A 23519-nucleotide genomic window follows, 5' to 3' on the forward strand; every position below is an offset into this window, starting at 1 on the left:
TAGGATCTGCTGGCTGCTGAGGCTGTTTTAAGAAAAATTCCAACTAACAACTCAGTAAATTAATTAAATCAATGAAACTGACTACTTTTCAAAATTATTTGGGGAAAATGTATATGTTATTATTTCTCTTAAGGTAAAAGTGATTGGGAAAAAAAGCTTAAAGTAGAGAATTAACTACATAAATCTATGGTGCCTTTAATAATTCTGTGCAATTATTTTCACTTGGGAGAATGGGGATGAGGAAGCCTACTGTTTCATGCAGTGCTGGCAAGACAATGAAATCTGAACTGGATTCTCTTTCACGGTGAAGGTTGGGGACTGTTGAGATGAATGGTGGAAAGTTATGGATGATCTCCCAGCTAGGGCTTCTGGGAAATTCTGTCATCCATTTCAAGGGTATGAGGTCCTGACCCAGTAGGTCAAAGTATTTATTGACTGGGTATCAGAGAATATAAATGAATAATGAGAAATTTTTTTAAAAACTACCATTTTAATTGAAGAAAGACTCATTGGCATTTCTTTTAAAGTAATTTGTGAATCTGACTTATTTTTTGATTGAGGTCTTGCCTAGTAAATCTAAGACTTGATCTAAAGGCTGCCTTCATTCCATCATTTAAACCTAGGAAATCTTCTGTTGAGGAAAAAAAATGGATATATCAAAAGACTATAAGGAATTATGAAAGGGGAAAAGTATATGTATGAAGGTAAAAAAAGATAGAAAACTTTATGACAGTCAATCCAGGGAGATTATTTAGAAGAAAACTTGCCAAGTAACACTGATACAAACAAATTATAAATGTTTATTAAAAGCTTTTTCCTTCAAGACAAAAAAATGAGAAGAATTTCCAGTTCCCCTAAGTGATTTCTCTGTAAAAATGAACAACTGATTGAAAGGGCCAATGAAATATGGCTATAACCATGAAAGGCAGAACATTTATCAGATTCTTTCATCTTCACCTATGTCCTCAGCTTAGGGATGCCTAAAATAGAGATTATTAAGCAATAATAATTTAGCTGCAAATGTGCACAATGAGAGGATTGTGAGAGTAAATGGACTCAGAGTTTTAAAGACTCTAAGAAACGAATGAGTGAACTGGAGGGGAGTAATAAGTGCAATTGGAGTTGTCAACATTAAACACCAAAAAAAGAGAACTGGGCTTTCCCCACCAATCACTATTTGAGTTTTCTATGCAAAGAGTTTCATCCAAATTTTAAATCTGTTAGTAGACCAGAATCTCACTCTAACACCATTCACTGTGGAACAGAAGACAGTAAAAGATGGGTCTGTCTTGAATGCTGGATAAGAGGCTTTAAATTAGTCAAAATACTAGATTAATGATAATCCTACCCTACATATGTATGGGGCTTTAGAGGTTTTCAAAGCATTTTTATGTTATACAGGATCTCCTAAAAGTCTTGCTCCATTTTTAAACCTAAAATTTAAAACTGCACCCAGACTAGTGGTGCATGCTATATAATGCAAAATTAGATTTGTAGACACTAAATTTTAATTCTTCCCTCTACAACAGGAACTCTGCTGAAGAAAGTTTAGCCCAGGATCACTGCCTATCACTGTATACTTGAACAATTGAGGGGATTTTATTGATGTGATCGTTCTAACAGAGCAGATCATTGCCCATCCATACCTTCTTATTCTACAGGACTCTTGCCTCTGAAGACTTCCTATAGGTCACTGAACATTTCTTGGTTATTGGTGCAGTACTCAGGCTGTCCATCTGTTAGTTCTCACTCTGGCCACATGACTGACCCACCTCCTTTTCTCATCATATTTTTCATATTTGATGGCTTTTTTGCCACTTCCTATCCATGAGTTGGTAGCATGCTATAGCCTACTTTCCCCCACATATCTTTCCATTGCCCTTTGGGATATCTGATTGGCTAAACTGTTGTTACAAGATTTTGCAATCATGTACCATCTCCAAAGAACTTTATTACTATCATTGATAAAATCATGACTTGATTCAAATAAATGATCCAATTTACAGGGCCTAGTCTATCAGATTTTTATAAGGCAATTTTGCCCATCAGAGAGTCCCAAAGTAGGAATCTCTCTCTTGGACACTGAAATCAGTGATAGTCTAGCTTATTTATGTTCACTTGTGTGTCAGAATTTACTGACTTGGTGGTGTTTTCCAGTATACTAGGGATTATAGATAGGTAAAAAGGAACATTTGATTTCATTTGACTTGTTTCTATTTTCTTTGATTACAGCTCTCCAGAACAAAAGGAAAAGTGGTTGTCTCTTCTCCAAAGGTATTTGAACAATATATCTTGATTTTGATATGAAGCTTCATTTTTCTTAACTGGTAATGATAGAATAACTTTTCCCCCCAAAGATTACCCTAAATCAGTATGTTTTTCTTCAGTGGAAACGGTAAGACTGTTGACTCTAGGAAGCTATCATCTACATTATTTACTAGGCATAATAATGTACAGTTAGTTTATGGTCTCATTTTACCTCCGTACATACATATCTATATACATATATACATAAGTTTTCTTGGGAGAATGTTGATGTTTTAGAGAGAAACAATTGGCCAAGATTTCTTTCCCCTTGTTGCCCAGAAATGAATTTAAATGTTTGCCACATTCTTATTAATACAAATCATTATTATCTTGAGGTAAAATTTAATGATTTCCCACAAAAACCCAGCACTCTACTTTGTCCCATCCAAATCAAGTTAAATTATCATTATCCCTACTCTCAAGGAGCTTACCATTTAATTTTTTTTTCCCTGCTTACTTTAAAATATATATGGTCATAGACATGCCTATTATCTCCAGAAAGTGATTTCTAAGAATCGATCTGCTGGAGAGTTGCAGAACCCAAAAAATGTAAATTATGGCATTGCTTCTTACTTACCAACAGGAATAGAGAATATCACAGAAGTCTGGGAGACTGGGGGAAGAGGACCATAAATCAAAACTTCAGGACTTTACTTGATCTCAACCATGCCTAGGCCCATGTTTATGTCTTCAGATTTCCTATTTGCTCTTTTGCCTTATGATTGATTTGGCTTAATAACTTCAGCGTTTCTATAAATGTTCAAAATTAGATAGTTTAATTAAAAATATGCCATTACCCAAATCCATCTGATTTATTGGTGTGTGTATTTATGTTTGCATTTGATTAGATATATTGATGAAGAGAAGGAGAAGGATCATCCAAAGAACATTCCCCTGAAAATCTTTGCAAAGGACATTGGGAATTGTGCTTATGTAAGTGTTTTTCTAAGTCAACAAATTTAATTCCAAATAATAGGATATGAAAGAACACAAGAACCATTAGGGGTTGGGGAGGAGACATTCAGAAATTACTATATAGGTAGAAACGTCTCTCCGTACGTAAAATGCAAATTCTGGGGCATGCAGAGTAGTGAGAAATCCATGTTAATTACTGTCTTTGACATCTTTAGAGAGTATATTTCAGAATATCGAAGGAAAGACTCCTCATGTGTCTCTCTCCTCCTCTCTTCCTCCCTCTGCCCTAAGTGCCTTATTGGCCCCTTTCAGAAGCAGCTGCAGGGTCAGGCTGCTGCCTTGACTAAAGAAAGTCATTTCCCCGAAGAGGTATTTCCTATTAATAATAAACAGTCTCCATTTTCTGAACTGCCATTTCTTAAATAGGGGACACTTCCGTTTGCAAAAGATCAGCCTTCATTCTGTGGAGCTGAAAAATGACAACCTCCCTCTCCCACCTTCCCAAACTTCTCCCACCCCCCACCCCACGCCCCAGCACGAGTGGACTACACCATGTTGTTTTTATAAGAGAGAAGCATATTTCCCTCCTTTTTCTCCTCCCCCCAAAAGGATACTTTTGTCTTATATTGGCTAAACTAGGAGACTTTTGGGTGTCCATTATTGAGTGTAACTCAGTGTCCTAGAATTGTGGTGCAGTGGCAAAGTTGTTATTGGTGGACAAAGATAAAAACTTCATTTTCTGATTTTTTAAAAATGACACTGTGGTCTCTCATCATAGGCTACAGCAGCTCTAGATCACTGGGAAATGTCTCATTTTTATGTAAAAAAAAATGTGTAGTGGAAAGCAGTTATGTTCCAGCCAAGAGCAAAAGTTTCACAAATGTTCCGACCTATTCCTGAGTGTCTGATGTCACTCCTTGAAAGAAATGCTTGATTTTTTAATGGCATGAGAACTCAGTGATCTCCTATGGCATATTCCTTTCTTCCTCCTTTGCTTTAGTTGCAGTGAAAACTGGTTTCTCTCATGGTTTTTGTGGAAGATTACTTGGTTCTTTCTTTTAAAAAAAAAGTGTGTGTGTGTGTGTGTGTGTGTGTGTGTGTGTGTGTGTGTACATACACATATATCTTCAGCTTTTTACTGTGGGAAAAACTGGTGGCCAGTAAAGGTGTAATGTTACACAGTGAAATAGAGAAGGTGAGGACAGTGGAAATGCAGGCAAGACTGATTTCCTATGGAAGTAAGAATGACCTGGAGACTTCGAGTGCCAATATGGCAGAGTGAGGAAGGAACCCTCTGAAGCCCTCCCAAAGTTGCCTCCAAACAACTAGGAAACCTCCTCAGAATTGGTCTAGGAGCGGGGAAGCAGCCCAGGAGGAAAGCTGGGTCTTACTGGGGTAGGAGGAGAGTGAGGTCCAGGGGCAGCAGCAGCAGCCAGCCACAAAGCAGGGGGTCTGCAGCAAGGCTCTAAGCCTTGGGTCATCCACCAGCTGTGCCCTTCTGCAAAGCAGCAGCCCCCTAAGAAAGTGAGCAGTCTGTGCAACACAACAAGGCCCTTCCCCAGCTACCCAACAGCAGATCAGCAACAAGATTCTTTCCCAGGGCCTGCTAATAGAGAGGCCCTGTTTCCATTGCAAGCCAGGAACTGGGCCCCACCACTTGGGCAGACTAACAGCAAGATCCCCTCCTCCAGGGCCAGCTATGAGAACACTTTGTTACTGAAGTAACCCCACAGCAAGGCCCCACCTCTTAGGCAGGCCATCAGCTAAACCCCGTACCCATGGAAGGCCAACATGGAGGTTCCACCCGTCAGTGTAAGCCTGAAGAGAAGCCTCCAGAGAAAGCAACCTACTGAGCCCTGAAGCCCAGTGAAAGCCAGTAGTAAGACCCAGAGCCCTAGCACAAAAACCTTGGGACTATACAGGACCTGAGCCCATTTCTCACATTAAAACAAAAAAGGTAGAAAAATGAGCAAAAAACAAACACACAAAAAGAACCTGCCTGTAGGTTTCTATGGTGACCGGGAAGATCAAGGCATAAACTTAGAAGAGGACAATACTGTCAAAAGAAAAATATGATTTGTCTCAGACCCCAAAAGAATTCTTGGAAGAGCTTTAAAAGGATTTTTAAAAGCAAATTAGAGAAGTAGAAGAAAAATTGGGAAAAGAAAAGGGAGTAACGCAAAAGAATCATGAAAATAGAGTCAATAGCATGGGAAAAGACATACAAAAATTTACCAAGGGAAATAACTTCCCCCCAAAACAGAGTTGGACAAATGGAGAAGGAAGTACAAAAGCTCACTAAAGAAAATAATTCCCTAAAAATCAGAATTGGGCAAGTGGAACCTATTGACTATGAGACATCAATATATATTGAAATAAATCAGAAATGCAAAAAAAAATAGAAAATGTGAAATTAGAATTTTCTCATTGGAAAACAATTGACCTAGAAAATAGATCCAGGAGAAACAATAAGAATTATTGGACTGCCTGAAAGGCTAGATTAAAAAAAAACATAGCCAGATCTCAAACTGTATTATAAAGCAATAATTATCGAAGCAATCTGGTATTGGCTAAGAAATAGAGTGGTGGATCAGTGGACTAGATTAGGTGCAAATTACAGTGTAGTAGACACACCCAAAGACCCAAACTTTTGGAACAAAAACTCATTTAACAAAAACTTCTGGGAAAACTGGAAAACAGTGTGGCAGAAACTAGGTATAGACAAACATGTCATATTGTCTACCAACATAAAGTGAAAATGCTACTCTCTGATAAATGCCTAATTTCTCAAATATGTAGAGAACTGAGTCTAATTTATAAAAATAAGTCATCCCTCAATTGACAAATGGTCAAATTATATGAACAGGAAGTTTTCAGACAAAGACATCAAAACTATACAACCATATGAAAAAAATGCTCTAAATCACTATTGATTAGAGAAATGCAAATGAAAGCAACTCTGACGTACCACCTCATACACATCAGATTGGCTGATATGACAAAAAAGGAAAATGATGGATATTGGTAGGGATGTGGGAAAACTAGGACACTAATGCTCTGGTAGAGTTGTGAACTGATCCAACCATTCTGGAGAGCAATTTGGAACTATGCCCAAAGGGCTATAAATCTGTGCATACCCTTTGATTTAGCAATACCACTCCAAAGTCTGTATCCCAAAGACATCTAAAAAAAGAGAAAAGGACCATTTGTATAAAAATTTTTATAACAGTTCTTTTTGTGGTAGCTCAGATTTGGAAATCAAAGGGATGCCTATCAATTAGAGGATGGCTAAACAAGCCCTGGTATACGATTGTGATGAAATATTATTGTGCTATAAGAAATGACAAGCAGGATGATTTCAGAAAAACCCGGAAAGATTTACATAAACTATTGCAAAGTGAAGTGAACAGAATCAGGAAAACTTTGTTTACCGTAACAGCAATATTGTTCCATGAAAAACTGAATGATTCGGGGCTCTTCTCGGTAATACAATGATCCAAGATAATCCCGAAGGACTAATGATGAAGCATACTTTCCACCTCCAGAGAATGAACTCATATTGTTTGAATGCAGACTGAAGCATGCTATTTTTCACTTTCTTTCTTTTTTTCTTATTCGTATCTTCTTGCACAAAATAAATAATATGGAAATGTTTTACATAATTGCAGGCATATAACCTACATCTGATTGCTCACCTTCTCAGGGAGAGAGGAGAGGAGGGAGAGAAAGGGATAGGGAAAGGGAACTCAAAACTTTAAATAAAAGTGTTAAAAAGAATGAACAAAATTTGGCTCTCTTTGGCTGTCTCTGAGATTGTTCTCATGGGTTTCTGAAAGGCATATTTCTGAGAATGGTTCCCCCAAGAACAGAACTATGGGTGAATGCGAAAAACAGGCATTGATTGACACCAAGAGGAATGCATTGGTGAGACCTTCAGTTTTAACCACTTTTGCCATGGGTCTCCTGAATTATAACCATCCTGGTAAATTAGTTCAGTTGAAGTTGTGATAAAACAGGAAACTACATCAAGAATTTGAAAAGATTGTCAGAATTAACATTGTGTTAAGTGACTTCTCCAGGATCACACAGCTAGGAAGTGTCTGAAGTCAGATTTGAATTAAGGTCCTCCTTATTCCAAGGCTGGTGTTCTATCCACTGCACCACCACCTAGCTGTCCTGCGTTTCCTCTTTCAATTTGTTCATTCTCTGCATACTTACACGATCTTGGGAAAGTCATTTTTTTTATAATTGCATTTTAATATAATGGGTTTCCTTTCTGATCCCTGTTATTTTACTTTACACATCTCAAAACATCATTCTGAAAGGGGTCTGTGACAGTAATGGCTTCATCAGGCTGCCCAAGGGGTCTACGACACAGAAAATGTTGAGAAGTTCAAGTCTTGGTCATCTTTTAAAATTGGTCCCTTCTAGCTCTAAATCTTAGGACAATTCTGTGATAAAATGGTTCTTTTTAAATACCTTTATTCATCAAACAATTATAACTATTCAGAGGATAATATTTAGATCAAATAAAGTATCAACAACACAAAAACCTGCAGTATTAAAAAAGATCATAGATTATGAAAGAGACCTTAAAGGCCTGATATTTCATGATCACAGAGCTAGAAGTGTCAGAGGCAGGATTTGAACTCATTTTTCTTATTCCACATTCAGCACCTTATCCACTAAATATCTGGCAGTCAGATGGTTAAATTGTAGAGGCACAGGCCAGTGTGTTTCCAATTGATCTTTTTTCCCCCCTAACAATTCATTTATGCTTTAAAGCTTATTCCAGTTCATCTCAATGGTCCCATTTACATACCTTATGTTATTTAAACTTTGTCTTCCATGGGATATGAGACAGAGTGCTAGTGACTGATTTGGTCAGGCAGTGTATCATAGCAAACCTGCATGATATTTATAACAGTCATAGTTATATACCACTTCAAGATTCGCCAAACAAATATTATTTTATACTCATAACAACTCTGGGAGTTAGATGCTCTTATCCCCATTTGTTTCAACAATCTGGCTGGCAGCTTCTGTGGGGGTATAAGATTCACCCACAGCCAGCACCCAGAAAGCTGCCAACAGCACGGGTTCTTTTGATCTGCTTAACTAAGGAAAGCAAGGTCAAGGCGTTGATGAGTTTACTTTTAATTCAGCATTCAAATATCATTCAGTTAGCTCAGGGGAAAAAGTCAGCACCCTGAACTTCAAAACAAAATGCAAACAAATTTCAAATATCAACAGACTTTGTCTGATTCAATCCCAACAGATTACCAGAGTTCAACAAAGTTTCAACATCCAGGTTTACCAGCTGGAGGGCTCCTTAGCTACAGCTGCCCAGAGTCTACTCATCAACACCATCTCCAAAGCCCCACACAAATGGCTCTGTCCTCCCTTCTCATAGGGCTTCAGACATCAAACATCATCTGAATCACCAGAGCTCAGGCTCTGGTGATTGGTTCTTGAGTTGGCCCCTCCCCTTAGGACCCTGGGAGGTTCACATCCACATGGATTACGTTAACACCTAATGGGGTTTGGGCCTGGGGCTTAGCACCTAGTAAAGCTCACTGAGATAAATTGAGTCACTCAAAGAAAACAAAGGCCATTCTGGTTACACCATTTTACAGATGAGGAAACAGTCAGCCACCAAAGATTAAGTGACTTGTGTAGCTAATAAGTATTTGAGGCCAGATTTCAATTCAAGCCATTCTCACTTTAAGACCAATGCTATTTCTTTCTTGGTATGATACCAAGGGCAGTTAGGTGGCCCAGTGGATAAAGTTCTGGGTCTGGAGTCAGAAAGACTCATCTTCTTGAGTTTAAATCTGGCCTCAGACACTTACTAGCTCTTGTGACCATGGGCATGTCACTTAACCCTGTTTGCCTCTGTTTCCTTATCTGTAAAATGAGCAGGAGAAGGAAATGGCAAATTACATGGGGTCATGACTGAAACAACACAACAATAGGACCTTATTTTGGGAAGGAAAGACTTGGGCCTGTGATTTCATCAGTATAGACAACTCGGTGAGTTTCCTCCACTGATTCAGATTTCTGACTGGCTTGGGCCGCTCAGAAATGACTTACCTAGAGTCACATACCTATCACTAGAGGGTGAGATTTGAACACTGCTTTCATTGACTTGAAGACTGGCCTTCCATCCTGTCTCATGCTGCCTCTCAAAATAAATACCATTCTGCTTTACTAATGTCTTCTGGAATCCAGAAAACTTTATCCATATGTCACATCTTTTCTAACCCTTTTGGTGTATAATCCTTTTTTCATATTTTTGGCAGAATTATACTGAAGTAAAGAAGTAACTTCCTTTCCCAAGGTCATGATAAGTCTATGACAATGCCAGAAGTAGAACTTCTCTTTTCAAATGTCCTGTCCTCTGATTTCTAGACCCAGTCTGTTAGTTGGGGGTTTTCTTTACTTCTTCCCCTCTCCCCTCAGTTTTGAATGTGAACAAGCTTGGTATTGCTCAGAAACAAAACAAGTCTTTTATAGCCAGTTCTTAATTATGCATACCAGACGATGATGTGATTAATTGGAAAGGGTAGGGCTATTTTTTTGTTCTTGTGTTTGAATATGTGTTGGGCTTTGACATGTGCGTATTCATACTATTATTTGAATGTGATTAGGTTCCTTTCTGAGATTCTGACCACCTGAAAGAAAACAATATAACTGTGCCATGAAAACTCAGCTTACTCAGGACAGAAATGAAAATTTGTCTAGCTTTTCCCATCTTTATCACAGCTCCCTGAGCTCTTCCTTGCTTCCTAAGTTTCTTCTTCATGTGACTGCCTTAAGAAAGCAGCCATAATTTCTCTCTCAAACTACTCTGTTTGTGATTTGAACTTTCTCTGTATTAGGGGAGGTAAATGTTTTCCCCTTTGTGGGTGGTGTCAAACTCCAAAAGAAATAGGGGCCATTAAACCCTATGTAAGCATCCCTACTGGCTGCATATTGACTTAGAAAACCAGTTATTAACTTTACCCACGTTCTATTGTATTTGTATTTATTTTGTTAAGTATTTCTCAACTGCATTTTTATCTTTGCTTTGGGTTTTACTTGGTGAGTTTTTGACACTCATGGTATAGATGACCACTCAATCTACCTTTCCCCCAATTAAGCTACAAGCCACCACATAAAGGAGGAAGACTGGATGAAAAATGATGATGTCAAAGAATTTTGGTCATATACTCTGCTTATAATGATGTCAGTGCCCTCAGAAGCAAGTTTTGCCATTAAAATGTGGGTGATCCAGTGTTGACTGTAATTGGTTTATCTTCTTTAAAATCCTTCATCCTCATGATCTTTTTTGTTCTTTCTCTTTCTCTTCTACAGTCCAAAACAATAACAATCACGAATTCTGACACAGTGAATAAAGTCATCACCATGGCCCTGCCAATGCTAGGGATAAATGTAAGTTACTTAGGCTTTCTCATGGTTAAGTGTCATTTTGATGCCTGTCTGTATAGGATCTCTAAATCTACCCAGGGTACAACCTCATTTTCAAGCAGTTCATTATTTGGTGCAAATTCAGGTCAAATTACACTCTTTAAAACAGGAAAATAAAAAAGAATGGAAGCTGAAATATCAATATTATTCTATAACTTGAGTGTTGATTTAGTCACTGATACTAGTGTAACAAAAAGATCATAGATTTAGATTTGTCAGAGACCTTAGAGGTCATTTTAATCGCCAACCCTCCTCAATTTAGAGATGAAGAAATTAAGTAGTTAACTGACTTGTCCAAAGTCACATGAGCTGTTAAGGGATTATGATGAACATTTAAATATAAATTGTAGTCTAATGAGACTGAATTAAAACTAGGCCTTGCTAATAAAATTATGCCTTTCTTACAAATTTCATATTTTATAACATAACATCTAATTTGAGAGTCTCAGTGTTGTTCTAGTATACTTAGGTACGATGAATCTTGATTTCATGCCCATTTTCCAGATTGGGAAACTTAAATGGAATAATAAATGAGGATAGTTTTCAATATTATTCAGATTTCTATATTCTGAATCCTTTACTCTAGCCAGTAAACACTTTTACTGTCTGCATGTTCATAGCAGTAGAATTTATTTTTTGCCTCAAGTTGGAACGACCTATGTCTAATAAATTAGTCTTTGCATCCCGACATTTTAAAGTATGCCTTGGGTTTGTTAGGTCAGGTGTTTTGAGACTTTGTATCCAGGGAAGTGTGAAAAATGTGACATCTCAGGCAGTGTGGGCAGGCCATTCTTCCTCTTACAATCCACCCCACGCATCTCCCTCTGGCCTAATGCCATCTGGTTCTTCAGTGAGAGTTCAATCAAGACAGCACTTCCCTCCTGATTTCCTTGTTTTCTCTCGCAGAGACCTCTTCCTTAGGGGATAGTGCTTTTTTCAGCTCCAGGAAAACTGGGAGCTTTCTCCTGATTTTGACAATTCCAGATGTTTTTCTGGAATGCTCAGTCCTTTCCTGAAGCAGACCAGCACCCAATAAAGCATTGCATCAAAAAAGCATCCCAAAACTCTTTATCATAGCATATGGTTAGGAAATAGAGTGAGCATTTGGAAGGTGGGGAAGGGGAAGGGAATAAGCATTTATATAGCATTTAGTGCATGTCAGGCCCTGTGCTTTATGAGTGTTATTTCATTTGATCCTCATAACAACCCTCAGAGATATTATACACACTTTACAGTTGAGGAAACCAAGGCAGACAGAGGTTAAGTTATTTGTCCAGGGTGACACAGCTACTAAGTATCTAAGATTGGATTCGAACTCAGGTCCTCTGACTCCATCCCCAGCACTATGCAGTGTGCCACTTAGCCACCTCTGCCACTTGGATGAACCAGTCTCACAAAAAGTAAGGCATAAACCAGAGACAATGTAAACAAGTTCTATAAAAGGAGCTTTAGAATACAATCCATGTATTTGACTGCTACATCAGAAGCCAGTCCACTGCAAAAGAGACATTTGGACACAACAATGAGCGTGGCCAAACTTGTCAGTGCTGTACAGACAGCCCAAGTGTGCCATCCTTCCTTCAGCCTGGGCTCTGGGAAATACTGAGAAATGTTCACCATTCCAATGGTTGATAGACTCAAGCTCTTTATGAAGCCAGCATTGTCCTAAGCTCAGCCTCATGAACCACCATTGCTCAGCCACTCTCTGATCACAGCGGTTGTAGTTAGCCCAGACTCCAACATTAAGTGGTCAGAGACCACATTGGTTTGTAGTGATGGGCACAGATCTTGAACCAAAGGAAAATGGGATGTTCTCAGAAGCAGGAGCTCCTTCAGGGATGGATATTCAGCCGGACTAGTCATATGGTGACACCAGATGACTGGTCTGTGATTACTACTGCTTTGGCCTTAATGCTAGGAAATATTTCTGCAAGACCTACAAGGGAACCAGACTTCTTCCTTTCCCCTTAGGAATATTCCATACCTTTCTATTTCCTGTAACGTCTGTTCTTAGACATCTTGGACATCTTGGGGCTTGCTTCAAGACAATCATAGCCATTACAGAGCATAACAAAAGACTGCTTCTTGGAGGGGGGCATTTAAATGTAGGAGTCCTTGATGGGCTGTGGGGGGTGGTCTTTGATCTGTATTCTACTAACCTTAGTTCACTGATATGTTAGAGGCTTTGAGAGATGGTTCCCCTCTATTTTAGATCATATATTAGGTCTCCTTGTATTTTCCAGAGATATTGATTAACTTTGAACACTCCCTGGGACAGCACTTAGCCCTGATCAGCTGTGAGACCCCAGGAATGCCAATGCACATACACAAAGAGTAAAAGTTCAGTTGTTCACCTTTTAAGCATTGAGTCCTAGCATATAAAGGCTATCTTGACTTTTTTTTTTTTTACCAGATGTACACTGCAGTAGAATTTGGGGTCAGAGGACTTGGGTTCAGATTTCACCTCTTATCACCCTTTGGGCCTCAGTGTCCTTATTTGTAAAAATGAAGGGCAGCTAGGTGGCAGTCGATTGAGTGCTAGGCTTGGAGTCAGGAAGACTCATTTTCCTGTGTTCAAATCTGGCCTGACAGTTAATGGGTGTGTGACTTTGGTCAAGTCACTCAACCCTGCTTGCCTCAGTTTCCTCATCTGTAAATTGAGCTGGGGAAGGAAATGGCAAACCACTCCAGTATCTTTGCCAAGAAAACCCCAAATGGGATCATGAAGAGTTGGACACAATTGAAAATAACTGAACAATAAGTGGAAGCCTGATTCTGAAGGACTTTAAATGCCAAATCAACAATCTCAAATATTATCCTGGAGTAATAGGGAGCTGTTGAAAACTTTTTAGTAGGGGGATAGCATATTCAGAATTGTACTTTAGGAATATCAAATCGGGGCTATGTAGAGGATGGTTTGGAAAAGGGAGACTAATTAGATGCTATCGCAGTAATCCAGGTGGGTGGAGAGGAAGGCCTGCTCTGGCATAGAAGCTGTGTAAATGAAGGAAAGGGGGAAAGACAAGTTTTATTGCGTGCCTACTGTGTACTAAGAACTTTACAAATGTTATATCATTTGGTCCTCAAAATAACTCTATAAGGACTATGAGGAAGGTAATATTATTGTCCCGCATTTTACAGATGAATAAACTAAGGCTGACAGAGGTTAAGTGACTTGCCCAGAGTCAGGCAACTAGTAAATGTCTGAGGCTGGATTTGAACTCAGATCTTTTTGACTCTAGGTCCAGCACTCCAATGACTGTACTACCTGGAGACAATTAAATATTATAGAGAGAGGATCAATGAGATATGGAAACTAGACTGCCTAATAAAGGGGGAGGAAAGTGACTCCAAAGTTGGTAAAGTAGGTGATTGGACCAATGGTCATTCCATTAAAAAGAAATGGCAATATTTGTAGGAAGAATTCTGAAAACTTGCCGGTGTTTTAATTATTGTGGTATTTTCCTAGAAAACACATGCCTAGTGCCTAGCTCCTAAATATGAAATGGAGTTAATATTCTACTTCTCTTTAATGAATTAACAAATCAAAAGAAATTCTTTCAGTTCAATTCAACAAACACTTATTAAGCACCTAGTATACACAAGACAACTTATTAAGCACCCAGTATATACAAGAAATTGTGCTTTGGGCTTTGATATAAATGGACATCATTGATGTCACGTCTGCACCACCCTGTACATTTTCCTGTTTCTAGCGCCTCAGCAATTTCTGTTTTGAAGAGGAATGTTTGAGAAGCTTTTCTGGTGGCTGTGACTAGATGTGTAAGTAGTGAAGAAGAAAAGGGGAGTTGGAAAGTAATTGCAACTGGCTAAGTTGCAGAAGGTTTGTTTCAGCAGAGTCCAAGCCTCATTTCCTCCTCTGTCTCCTTAAAACAGCCCCAAATCAGGTATTCTGTTTTATGGAAAGGGAATGAGAGGCAGTATAGTGCAGAGGAAAGAGGACTGAAATTGGAGTCATGGGTCTTGGGTTCAAATTCCATTCTGCCACATACAACCTTAAGCAGAGCACTTCAGCTCTCTGGGATTGTTTCCTAGTCTGGAAAATGGGGTTGTGCTAGATGACATCTGGGTTCCTTCCAACTCTATATCTGTGATCCTATGGCTGCTACATTGACCAGGACCTAAGGAAGCATTTCATTAGGATGTTTATCATCACAATCAAATGAACCAAGTGTCGTCATTATGAGCAATTTGCTGAGACACTGAAGTGGCTCTAATGATAATGATGATGACATTTCTGAAATGCTTTACACTTAGAAAGTATTTTCTATGTATCATACGATTGGAACCTCATTGCACCCTGTGAGGTAATTGTGCAAATATTTTAGCCTCATTTTACAGATGAGGAAATGAAGGCTTAGAAAGGCTATAATGCTTACTAAGAATCCCGTGGCTAATAAGGAGTGGGGTCAGAATTTGAATCAGGGTCTTGTGACTCCTGCTTCAAGTGTTCATTCCTTTGTATTACATTGCTTTTTTATACAAACCACATCTTTGTAATCACACTCATTTTTCTGAGAGTTTAGTTTGTAACTAATCTTCAGTGCTCAGGTCAAACAGCAGTTTCCTTAGGGTGCGAGTGGAAGAATTGGGTCTCACTCACCCAAGTTGGAGCAGATTTTTGAAAATAAAAGAATGAGAAGGCCTGATGTACAGAACAGTGCATCAGGACGTTCTAGGCTATTCTCTGAAACAGCACCAATTGGTCACATAGGGTAAGCCAGTCAATGCATTTTCCTCATCTGTAACAGAAGGGGGAAGAAGGAGAGAATATTTTAGGGTCCCTTCCAGCTGTAGTATTCAATGGTTGATTTATCTTAGATTGCTTGAAGGAATGAGCTATCCTAATGCATTTAATTGCTTGGACAGAAATTTTACCTACCTAGAAATTCTCTATAACACACTAATTAGATAAAGCAAGTCTCTCCTAGTCTTGTTTCTTTTACCCTTTCTCATGCATTTATTTGTATATGTGTAGATCTCTAACCGGTAGGCACTAAATATTGGAAGGGGCTGGTTACAAAAATCAATTTGGTATATTATGATTTCCAACAATCTGATGAGCTTTCTTTTCTCATTTGTTCTTTTTCTTTGGCTGAAGTGATCAATTTTTTCATATGAAAAGAATCTTAAACTATTTAATTAAATTAAGGATAGAAGCTGTTTGCTTATATAATTCTGTTTTATTTTGCTGCTACATAAAATGACAAGATTTTATTAGGAGCATGTCTTTCTATGTGCAATAAATTAACCCTGAAATTATGCCACTGAAATGCATGAGGAATATTTTTGAACCTTTGATAAGGCAGATGTTGTCCTTTTGTGTAAAACAAGTTAACATTCTCCATGACTGGAAGAAGGATTCCTAGTGAATAGAGTTCTGGCCTTGAATTCAGGATGTGTACTGAGTTCAGATCCTATCTCAGGCACCTAACAGGCTGTGTGGTCCTGGATAAATCACTTCTCAGCTTCAGGTTTCCCATCTATAAAATGGAGATCATAATCGAACCTACTTACTGGATAGTTGTGAGAATCAAGATAATATATGTAAAGTGCTTTGCCATCCTTAAAGTGCTGTAAGAATTATGACGATGATGAAGAAGAAGAAATGTGTAAGGGCAAGGCTATGGTTTTCAATGGGAAGTGAAGAGCACAAAAAAAAGAAAATCAAGAACAAACATAAACCATCTTGCCAAAGTCTGATCCATCCAAAGAATTTTCTGCTACAGAATACTTTAACATGATCCCGTAAAAGATATGCCAGGGAGGGTCATCTCTCCCCAAATAGGACTTCCAGCATGTATTATTTTCTATTAATGAGAGTGATTGTGCTAGAGAATGATTTTGCTTTACTTGTTTGGAATTGCTGTCCTCCAGATTCAAGGTTTTTTTTCCTTCTCTCCAGGATATTGCTTAACTGAAACCCTAAACAAATCCCTTCTGTGCCACCATCTCAAAGCTAGTTGCCAAGCTGCTACTAGTGACAGGGTTAATGCACTTTATAAAGCTATCACCCCTGTCTGACATTGTGCTAAACAAATGGTGTTTGTGGTTTCCCCAGTTGTATGATAGATATTTATTGCAGGGTCAAACAGAGCCCACATCAAAGATTTTCTGAGAACACTGAAAAACCAACAAAGGCCAAGATCCCCAAGAAGAGGTCATTCTCTTGGAAATGAGGAGGAATGTGGAAAAGTATTCCAAATCACTAATAATATAAGAGATACAAATGAAAAGCACTCTGAGGCTTTACCTCACATCAATAAATTGAAAAACATAATAAAAATTGGAAATAGCCCATATTCGGGGGGCTGTAGGAAGACAGAAACACGAATACGCTATTGGTAGTACTAGAAATTGTTCCATCTGTTCTGTAGAAGAATTTGGGATAATGCAGGAAAGATCAGTAAGCTAGAGCTTTTGGTTTAGCAGTACTACTAATGGGTATATAATCCAAGGGAGTCAATGACAGAAAGGAAAGCCATTATGTATAAAATGTCCCAAAGGTTATGGAAGGATAAAATTATACTAAGGCTTTTGGGACACACTATACGTAACAACATATATACAGTATGACTTTGTGTCATGGCAAAAAAAATTCAGAAATAAAATGGATACCCATCAGTAAGGGAAAATTTGAACACGCTATGACATATGAGTATAGTAAAAGCATCATACTACAGGGAAGGTCAGATATAAAGAATGCATAAAAACATGGGAAGACAAATATCTGTGACCAATCAAGAAAAGCTTGGCATCACTCGTAGAAGGTGGAATTTGAACCAACTTTGAGGGATACTAGAGATTTTAAAAGGCAAAGGTGAAGCAAGAACCCTACACCAGGTTGGCTGTAGCATGGGAGGACCCAAGTTCAAATACTGCCCTAGTGTTTAGTGCCTTTGTGACCTTGGACAAATCACTTAACCTTCCTGGGCCTCAGTTTCTCATCTACAAAATGCAGGGGTGGTATTAGATGGCTTCCAAGTTCTTTCCCAGTTCTAAGTCTATGTCCCACAGTATTACAAGAATATTAAAAGACAGGAGAACTCTAATGGACAATCTCAGTTGTGGAAAATAAACAACAAAACACATCTCTTACCTGGAGAGTTGGGAGATTTTGTGGTGCATGCTATCCAGTTCAGTCATTAGGTTCATTGGCCTTGCTAAATGCTTTTTTTGTTATTGTTGTTGCTGCTTCATTACCAGGAACAATTGGGGATGGGGGGAAGGGGAGAAGCAATAAAGGGAAGTAACTGTATCAAAGAAAAAAGTAACAAAAGTTTGAGGGGGAAAAAAGTAAAATGAGGAAGAGTTCCTTGAATTCTCAAGAAATAGTAAAGATCATATGAAGTCATGGTCTGTGGATTACATCACAAGTGAGGGATTGATTCTCTTAGGGTATGTGATGCTGTTTGTAGTTTGATATTTCCCTGGACTGTTATTGGGAAAGGGGAAGAGATCTGGATACTTTGGTCCATCTCTCAGCCCCACCACCTCAGACTACTGTCAGTTATAGCATGCTATAGCCCGATATATATATAGTAAAAGACCCTATCTGGCAATCTTAAAATTGAAAATCTCTAGCACAAATCTAACAGGAAAAACTGCTTTAACTCCTGAGGGGTGTCTTTCATTTCATAGGGTTCTGCAAAAGACTACCAACTCTGGGTGAATTCTGGGAGAGAAGAAGCTCCATATCCACTCATTGGTAAGTTTCTGGGAAAATCTAAGCAAAGAGGAGGTATAAAAAAGGAAAACCCCCAAATAAATATACTTTGTGCTGTTGGTCTTATTGCCTTTGGGCCATCTCTCCTTTTTCTTATGCTTCCTAAAGTAAATGAAATGTTTACTTTTCAGAAAGATTTCTATAGTGTTAGTAGAAAATGTAAAATAAATAAATAATAAGGCTGAGGGGGAACCAAAAGCCATACCTTTATTTACCTACTAGTTTTCTTGTTTCTCAGTTGATGGATGTTTAGCTTTCCATTGTACTTGTGCTTGTCAGACCACATCTAGGATAATGTGCCCAGAGAAAGGCAACCAGGGATGGTGAGGAGGTAGTAGATATGGGCTGGAGAATGAGCCACATGGGACAAATCAGTGAGAATGAGAGATATTTCAAGAAGGTGGAGGCCTGGGGGTAGCATAGGTAACAAATACTGTCTTCAAGTATATGAAGTGTACCATGTGGAAGACACATGAGATTTGTTTTCCTTAGACTCAGATGGGAGAAATTAGGAGCACTGACAGTCAGAAGTTGCTGAGAGGTTCTTTTTGCTTCAATTTAAAGAAAAATTTCTTAGCAATTAGAGGTGTCCAGGCATGGAATGGGATATCTTTAGAGGTGATGGTTTCCCTATCACTGGCTATCCTGGAAAAGAGATTAGATGACTCCTAAAATTTGGAGGAAATGTCTTCAGAGACCTATGATCCTCTCACCATATCTCACCCATCTAATTCTTTGTTGTTGTTTCTTTTGTTGTTGTTTCTTATTGTTTTCCATCCATGTCAATTTTAGATTAGTTCCCATTTGTGCTATGTGCTTATTATTTAAAGCGTAATTCTTGAATTTTGCCTCTAGTCACCAGAGTGACTCTGCCTTGAAAGAACAATGCATGATCTAGGCATAGCAAATAATCTATCTGTGAGCAATTAAGAAGCATATTACCTTTGAGCTATTCACAGTATTTTCCTACTCTCCAAACCACAATGTGAAGTCATCTCATTGCCTTCACTTCTCAGCACCAATTCCCTAGAGGACGTAACTAAAATCATTAGATCGTTAAGTCTATTCACCCTAAGAGCACAGGTAAAGCAGGAGGCTTGGACCAGGAGATCAAGATCTCCTGGACAATCTCCAAGGTGGTAGTTGCCCCCAGGCCATTGGCTGTGAAGTTGGCTGGATTCCAGAAGGGCATCAGAGCCAGCCATATTTCCCTGTGCCCACCTTAGAGACTTCTGTCAGCAATTTTCCTCTCAGTGATCTCAGAGCAAGTTCTTTCCAGGCATCTCAGCTGCAGGGGATCCTCTCTCTCTGCAGGACAGACACATGTGCACACACTCCCATTGACTTAAAAAGTCACTTTCATTATGTCATTTCTGTGTCATGTCAAAAAGAATAAATGTCTCTCTCACTTGACAAATCTTTCTTGAAAAGCTGCACTAAAGAATCAACAATGTTTGAAGACCTTTAGGATTGGGGAGTTAGAAGAGATGTCTTTAGAAGTACATTTAAATAGCACAATTTTCACAGTGGTTTCTTGACAGATGCATTGTTCCATTCAGCATGACTTTTAACTCCCTTTCACAGTTAAAGGCAGCTATGCAGTGGTATTACATATACTGTCTTATGCCATTAGCAAGATTTAGACACAGAGTGGGCCTATCTTGTTCTGCTTTTCCAGTCCTTACCCTTTATTTATTTAAGTGTTTAAGTGCGCTTGCCTTTTATCCTAAAGAGAATATTGCTTGTGTTCTACCTTCAAAGAGGCATCTGTGGTCTGCTGGAAAGAGACAGCATTGGCTTTTGATTCAGACAAGATTACTTCCTAACTCTGTGAATTGGAGCATAAACTTCACCTTTATCAACCTCGTTTTCCTCATCCATAAAATGTCAGTTAAGAATGCTTTCGTTTTACTTCCTTCACTGATTTTTGTGAGAATAAAATGTGATCACACACACACACACACACACACACACACACACACGTTATTGTGGTGGTGGTGGTAGTGATTGTATTGTTGCTGTCCAGGTGTTTTTGTCATGTCCAGCTCCTCGTGACTCCATTTGGGGTTTTCTTGACAAAGATAGTAGAGTGGTTTGCCATTTACTTCTTCAACTCATTTTACATACGAGGAACCTGAAGCAAACAGGGTTAAGTGACTTGCCCAGGGTCACACATCTAGTAAGTGTCTGAGGCCAGATTTGAACTCAGGAAGATGAGTTTTCTTGTCCCTAGACCTGGTACTCTTTCCACTGCACCACATAGCTGCACATCTGTCTACACACACACACACACACACACACACACACACACACACACACAAACATACAAAATCTTTGTAAACTTTATAAGCATCAACAGTTGTCATTGGGTGCTTTCATTTGTCAGTGGGTCAATGTTCAGCATTCTGGTGACCCATCTCTTACTCGTCGCTCTTGGTCCATGCCCGGCTCATCTCCTAGAATGCTTGCTTTAAGAAATGTAGAAAAGAAACTGAATGTGGTGACCCATTCAGTTCCTTCCTATTCTGTTCACAATAGCAAATTGTCTTCAAATTTCTGATCACGTTCTTAGGTCATTTTAGTTGAGGGCAAGTATCCTATAGACATTTGACAACAGCCCATATTTATTAACTGCAAATGGCAAGAGAGAGCATTGTACTAGAGAAGATACACAGCTTAGATAAGATACATCCCCTTTCTTCATGCTGTTTACAATTAATTCAGTGGAATGGGATGTCTCAAGAGATAGCAGGCCTCCTCCCCCGGCCCCAACCTTGAAGGTTTCTAGCAGCAGCCAAATAATCACTTGTCAATTATGTTGCAATGGTGGGTTCTTTTGTGTATGATTAGGTGGCTGCTGAGGTCTTTTCCAGCTCTCAAATTCAATGATACCATTAAGTAAGCAATAAGATATGTATACGAAGGCAAAGTCTAGCCTCTGAAACATACCAGCCAGGCAACCATGGGCACGTCTTATTGTCTTCTTTTCCCCAGGCAGCTTTCTAAGTCTATGATTATAGTTAACAGATTGGTTGTCCTTCTTCATTAGTGTAGGTAGTTTCCATGCTGGGAGTGACCTATACCAGTGAAATCATGATAATGTACAGATATCTGTAATGTGCGCAGCATTCAATGTTAAGTATATTAGAGGAAGATCAACAACCTGTTATAGGAGATCCAAGGAAAAGAGCATTGTTGGCAAGGTGGGACCGGAAGACACTGATCTGTGTGTCCTTAAGCCGTGACAAAATGAATTTTTAACTTTGTTGTGTTTAATTTAGTCTTTATGCAACTGTTGACAATTTTTGTTTTGTTTTTTAAAGGGGGCCAAGAGTTTGCGTTAAGATGCTCAGCTTCAGAGGACCTTTGGGCACTTGCTCATTTGCCCTCAGATCTTCAAGTTGGTTCCCCTTGGCATCTCTGAGGGGCATTCTATAGGTAGCAGCAGCCTTTATGCTCTTAACTGCATCAGGGACATTAAGGGTGCTTGAAAGACAATAGTTTACACCCTGATTGTCGCTCCACATCAACACCACATTTTCTGTATCCTGAGGGCTTTGCAACCCTGAACTATTGATTAACCATATGTCCTTCCCTCACATTTCTTTCATTTGGACTCCCAACCCTTTTATTTTTGGCTGAATAAATAGATGTTACTGTAATAATTTATTATGGCTGGAGCTTCATCACTGTGTTGGGATTTCTGCCGGGAAAACATGGAAAGCACAGCATGAGTTACTTAAGTCTGGTGAGACAAAGTAGGAGTGAGATGAAGGGTGCTTTCGCTGCTCCCTTAAAATATCTGCATAACAGCAAAATTTGGAACACAGAGGCCTTTGAAGATAGGATGAGATGAAAGCTATTAACCTCAGCATATGAGGGGGTGACCCACCAACATGTACTCCCTTCTTGAGCCCCGGGAGTTGGGTTATCCAGTCTGTGAAGGGTCTATGCTGCTCACTGATTCCTATAGCTTTGCTGCCATCCCCTCCCTATGACAGTTCTCCCATCGTCCATTGCAACTCCTGACAAAGGACAATGGAAGAAGAGAAGACTGAGAATGGACAGAGCTGTTCCCAACAAATGTTGTTGACTCTTAAACTGTCCAGGGTCACATCCAGTGTGTGAATGATCTGGATCTGATCAGACACATCCAGTATCTGACTGACCTCAATCCCCTGTTGTCTCTCTGCCAGGATAGAGAGGACATTTTTCAGCCCAACTGGACTACTCCAAACTTCAGACATTCTCTGTGCTTTCCTACCTTCTGGGCCCCATGCCTAAAATGCCTTTCTTCCTCCTCTTCACCTGCTAACCATCCTTTATTTTTTCTAATTTGTTTTGATATCCCTTGTTTTTATATCAACTACATTGCAGAAGAAAGCAGTTGAGTACAACTAAACCACACATCAAAAAAAGGCTGACATATTCACCGTTCCATAACCCTAGTGTCCCCCCCACACACACACACACACTGTAAAGGATTGGAGGAGATGCTTCACATTTTTCTTTTTTTCAGGGTAACCTTAGGCATCATAAATTCATAGCATTTGGTTTTGATTACTGTCTTTTTGTACACTCCATTTACATTGTTGTAGTCCTTGTATCTATTGTTTTCTTGGTCGTGTTTACTTCATTTTGAACTAGTTCAAATAAGTCTTCGCATATGGCATTGAATAAATCATTCATATTTTTTACAGTACAACAATATCCCATTCCATTTCCGAATCACATTATGTTTAGCCATTTCCCAGTTGATGGGTATATGCGTATTTGCTTGTTGTTTGTTGTTTTTCAGTCACATCTAATCCTTTGTGACCCCATTTGGGGTTTTCTTGGCAGATACTGGAGTGGTTTGCCATTTCCTTCTCTGGCTCATTTTTACTGATGAGGAAACTTCAGCAAAGAGGGTTAAGTGACATGCCACCTTCACCCAGGTAGTAAGTGTCTTGAGGGCAGATTTGAACTCAGGATGATGAGTCTTCCTGACTCTAGGCCCAGCGCTCTATCCGCTGTGCCATGGAGACAGGAAAACTCATCATCCTGAGTGTACCTTCTGGAGCATATTGTATTAGAATTT

At 39.1% G+C, this 23519-nt stretch overlaps 1 protein-coding gene across 1 annotated transcript in view; it reads left to right on the top strand.

Moving 5' to 3' along the window:
• ARHGAP20 (Rho GTPase activating protein 20) overlaps positions 1-23519 on the top strand; it is a 160197-nt gene that overhangs the window by 95993 nt on the left and 40685 nt on the right. Inside the window, exons 5-8 of the mRNA XM_036745309.1 lie at positions 2233-2274; positions 3156-3240; positions 10579-10656; positions 18355-18421. Coding sequence (XP_036601204.1) covers positions 2233-2274; positions 3156-3240; positions 10579-10656; positions 18355-18421 — 272 coding nt within the window. The remainder of the gene's footprint in view (positions 1-2232; positions 2275-3155; positions 3241-10578; positions 10657-18354; positions 18422-23519) is intronic.

The sequence above is a fragment of the Trichosurus vulpecula genome, chromosome 2 (genome assembly GCF_011100635.1).
Source record: "Trichosurus vulpecula isolate mTriVul1 chromosome 2, mTriVul1.pri, whole genome shotgun sequence".
In the NCBI taxonomy this organism is placed as follows: domain Eukaryota; kingdom Metazoa; phylum Chordata; class Mammalia; order Diprotodontia; family Phalangeridae; genus Trichosurus; species Trichosurus vulpecula.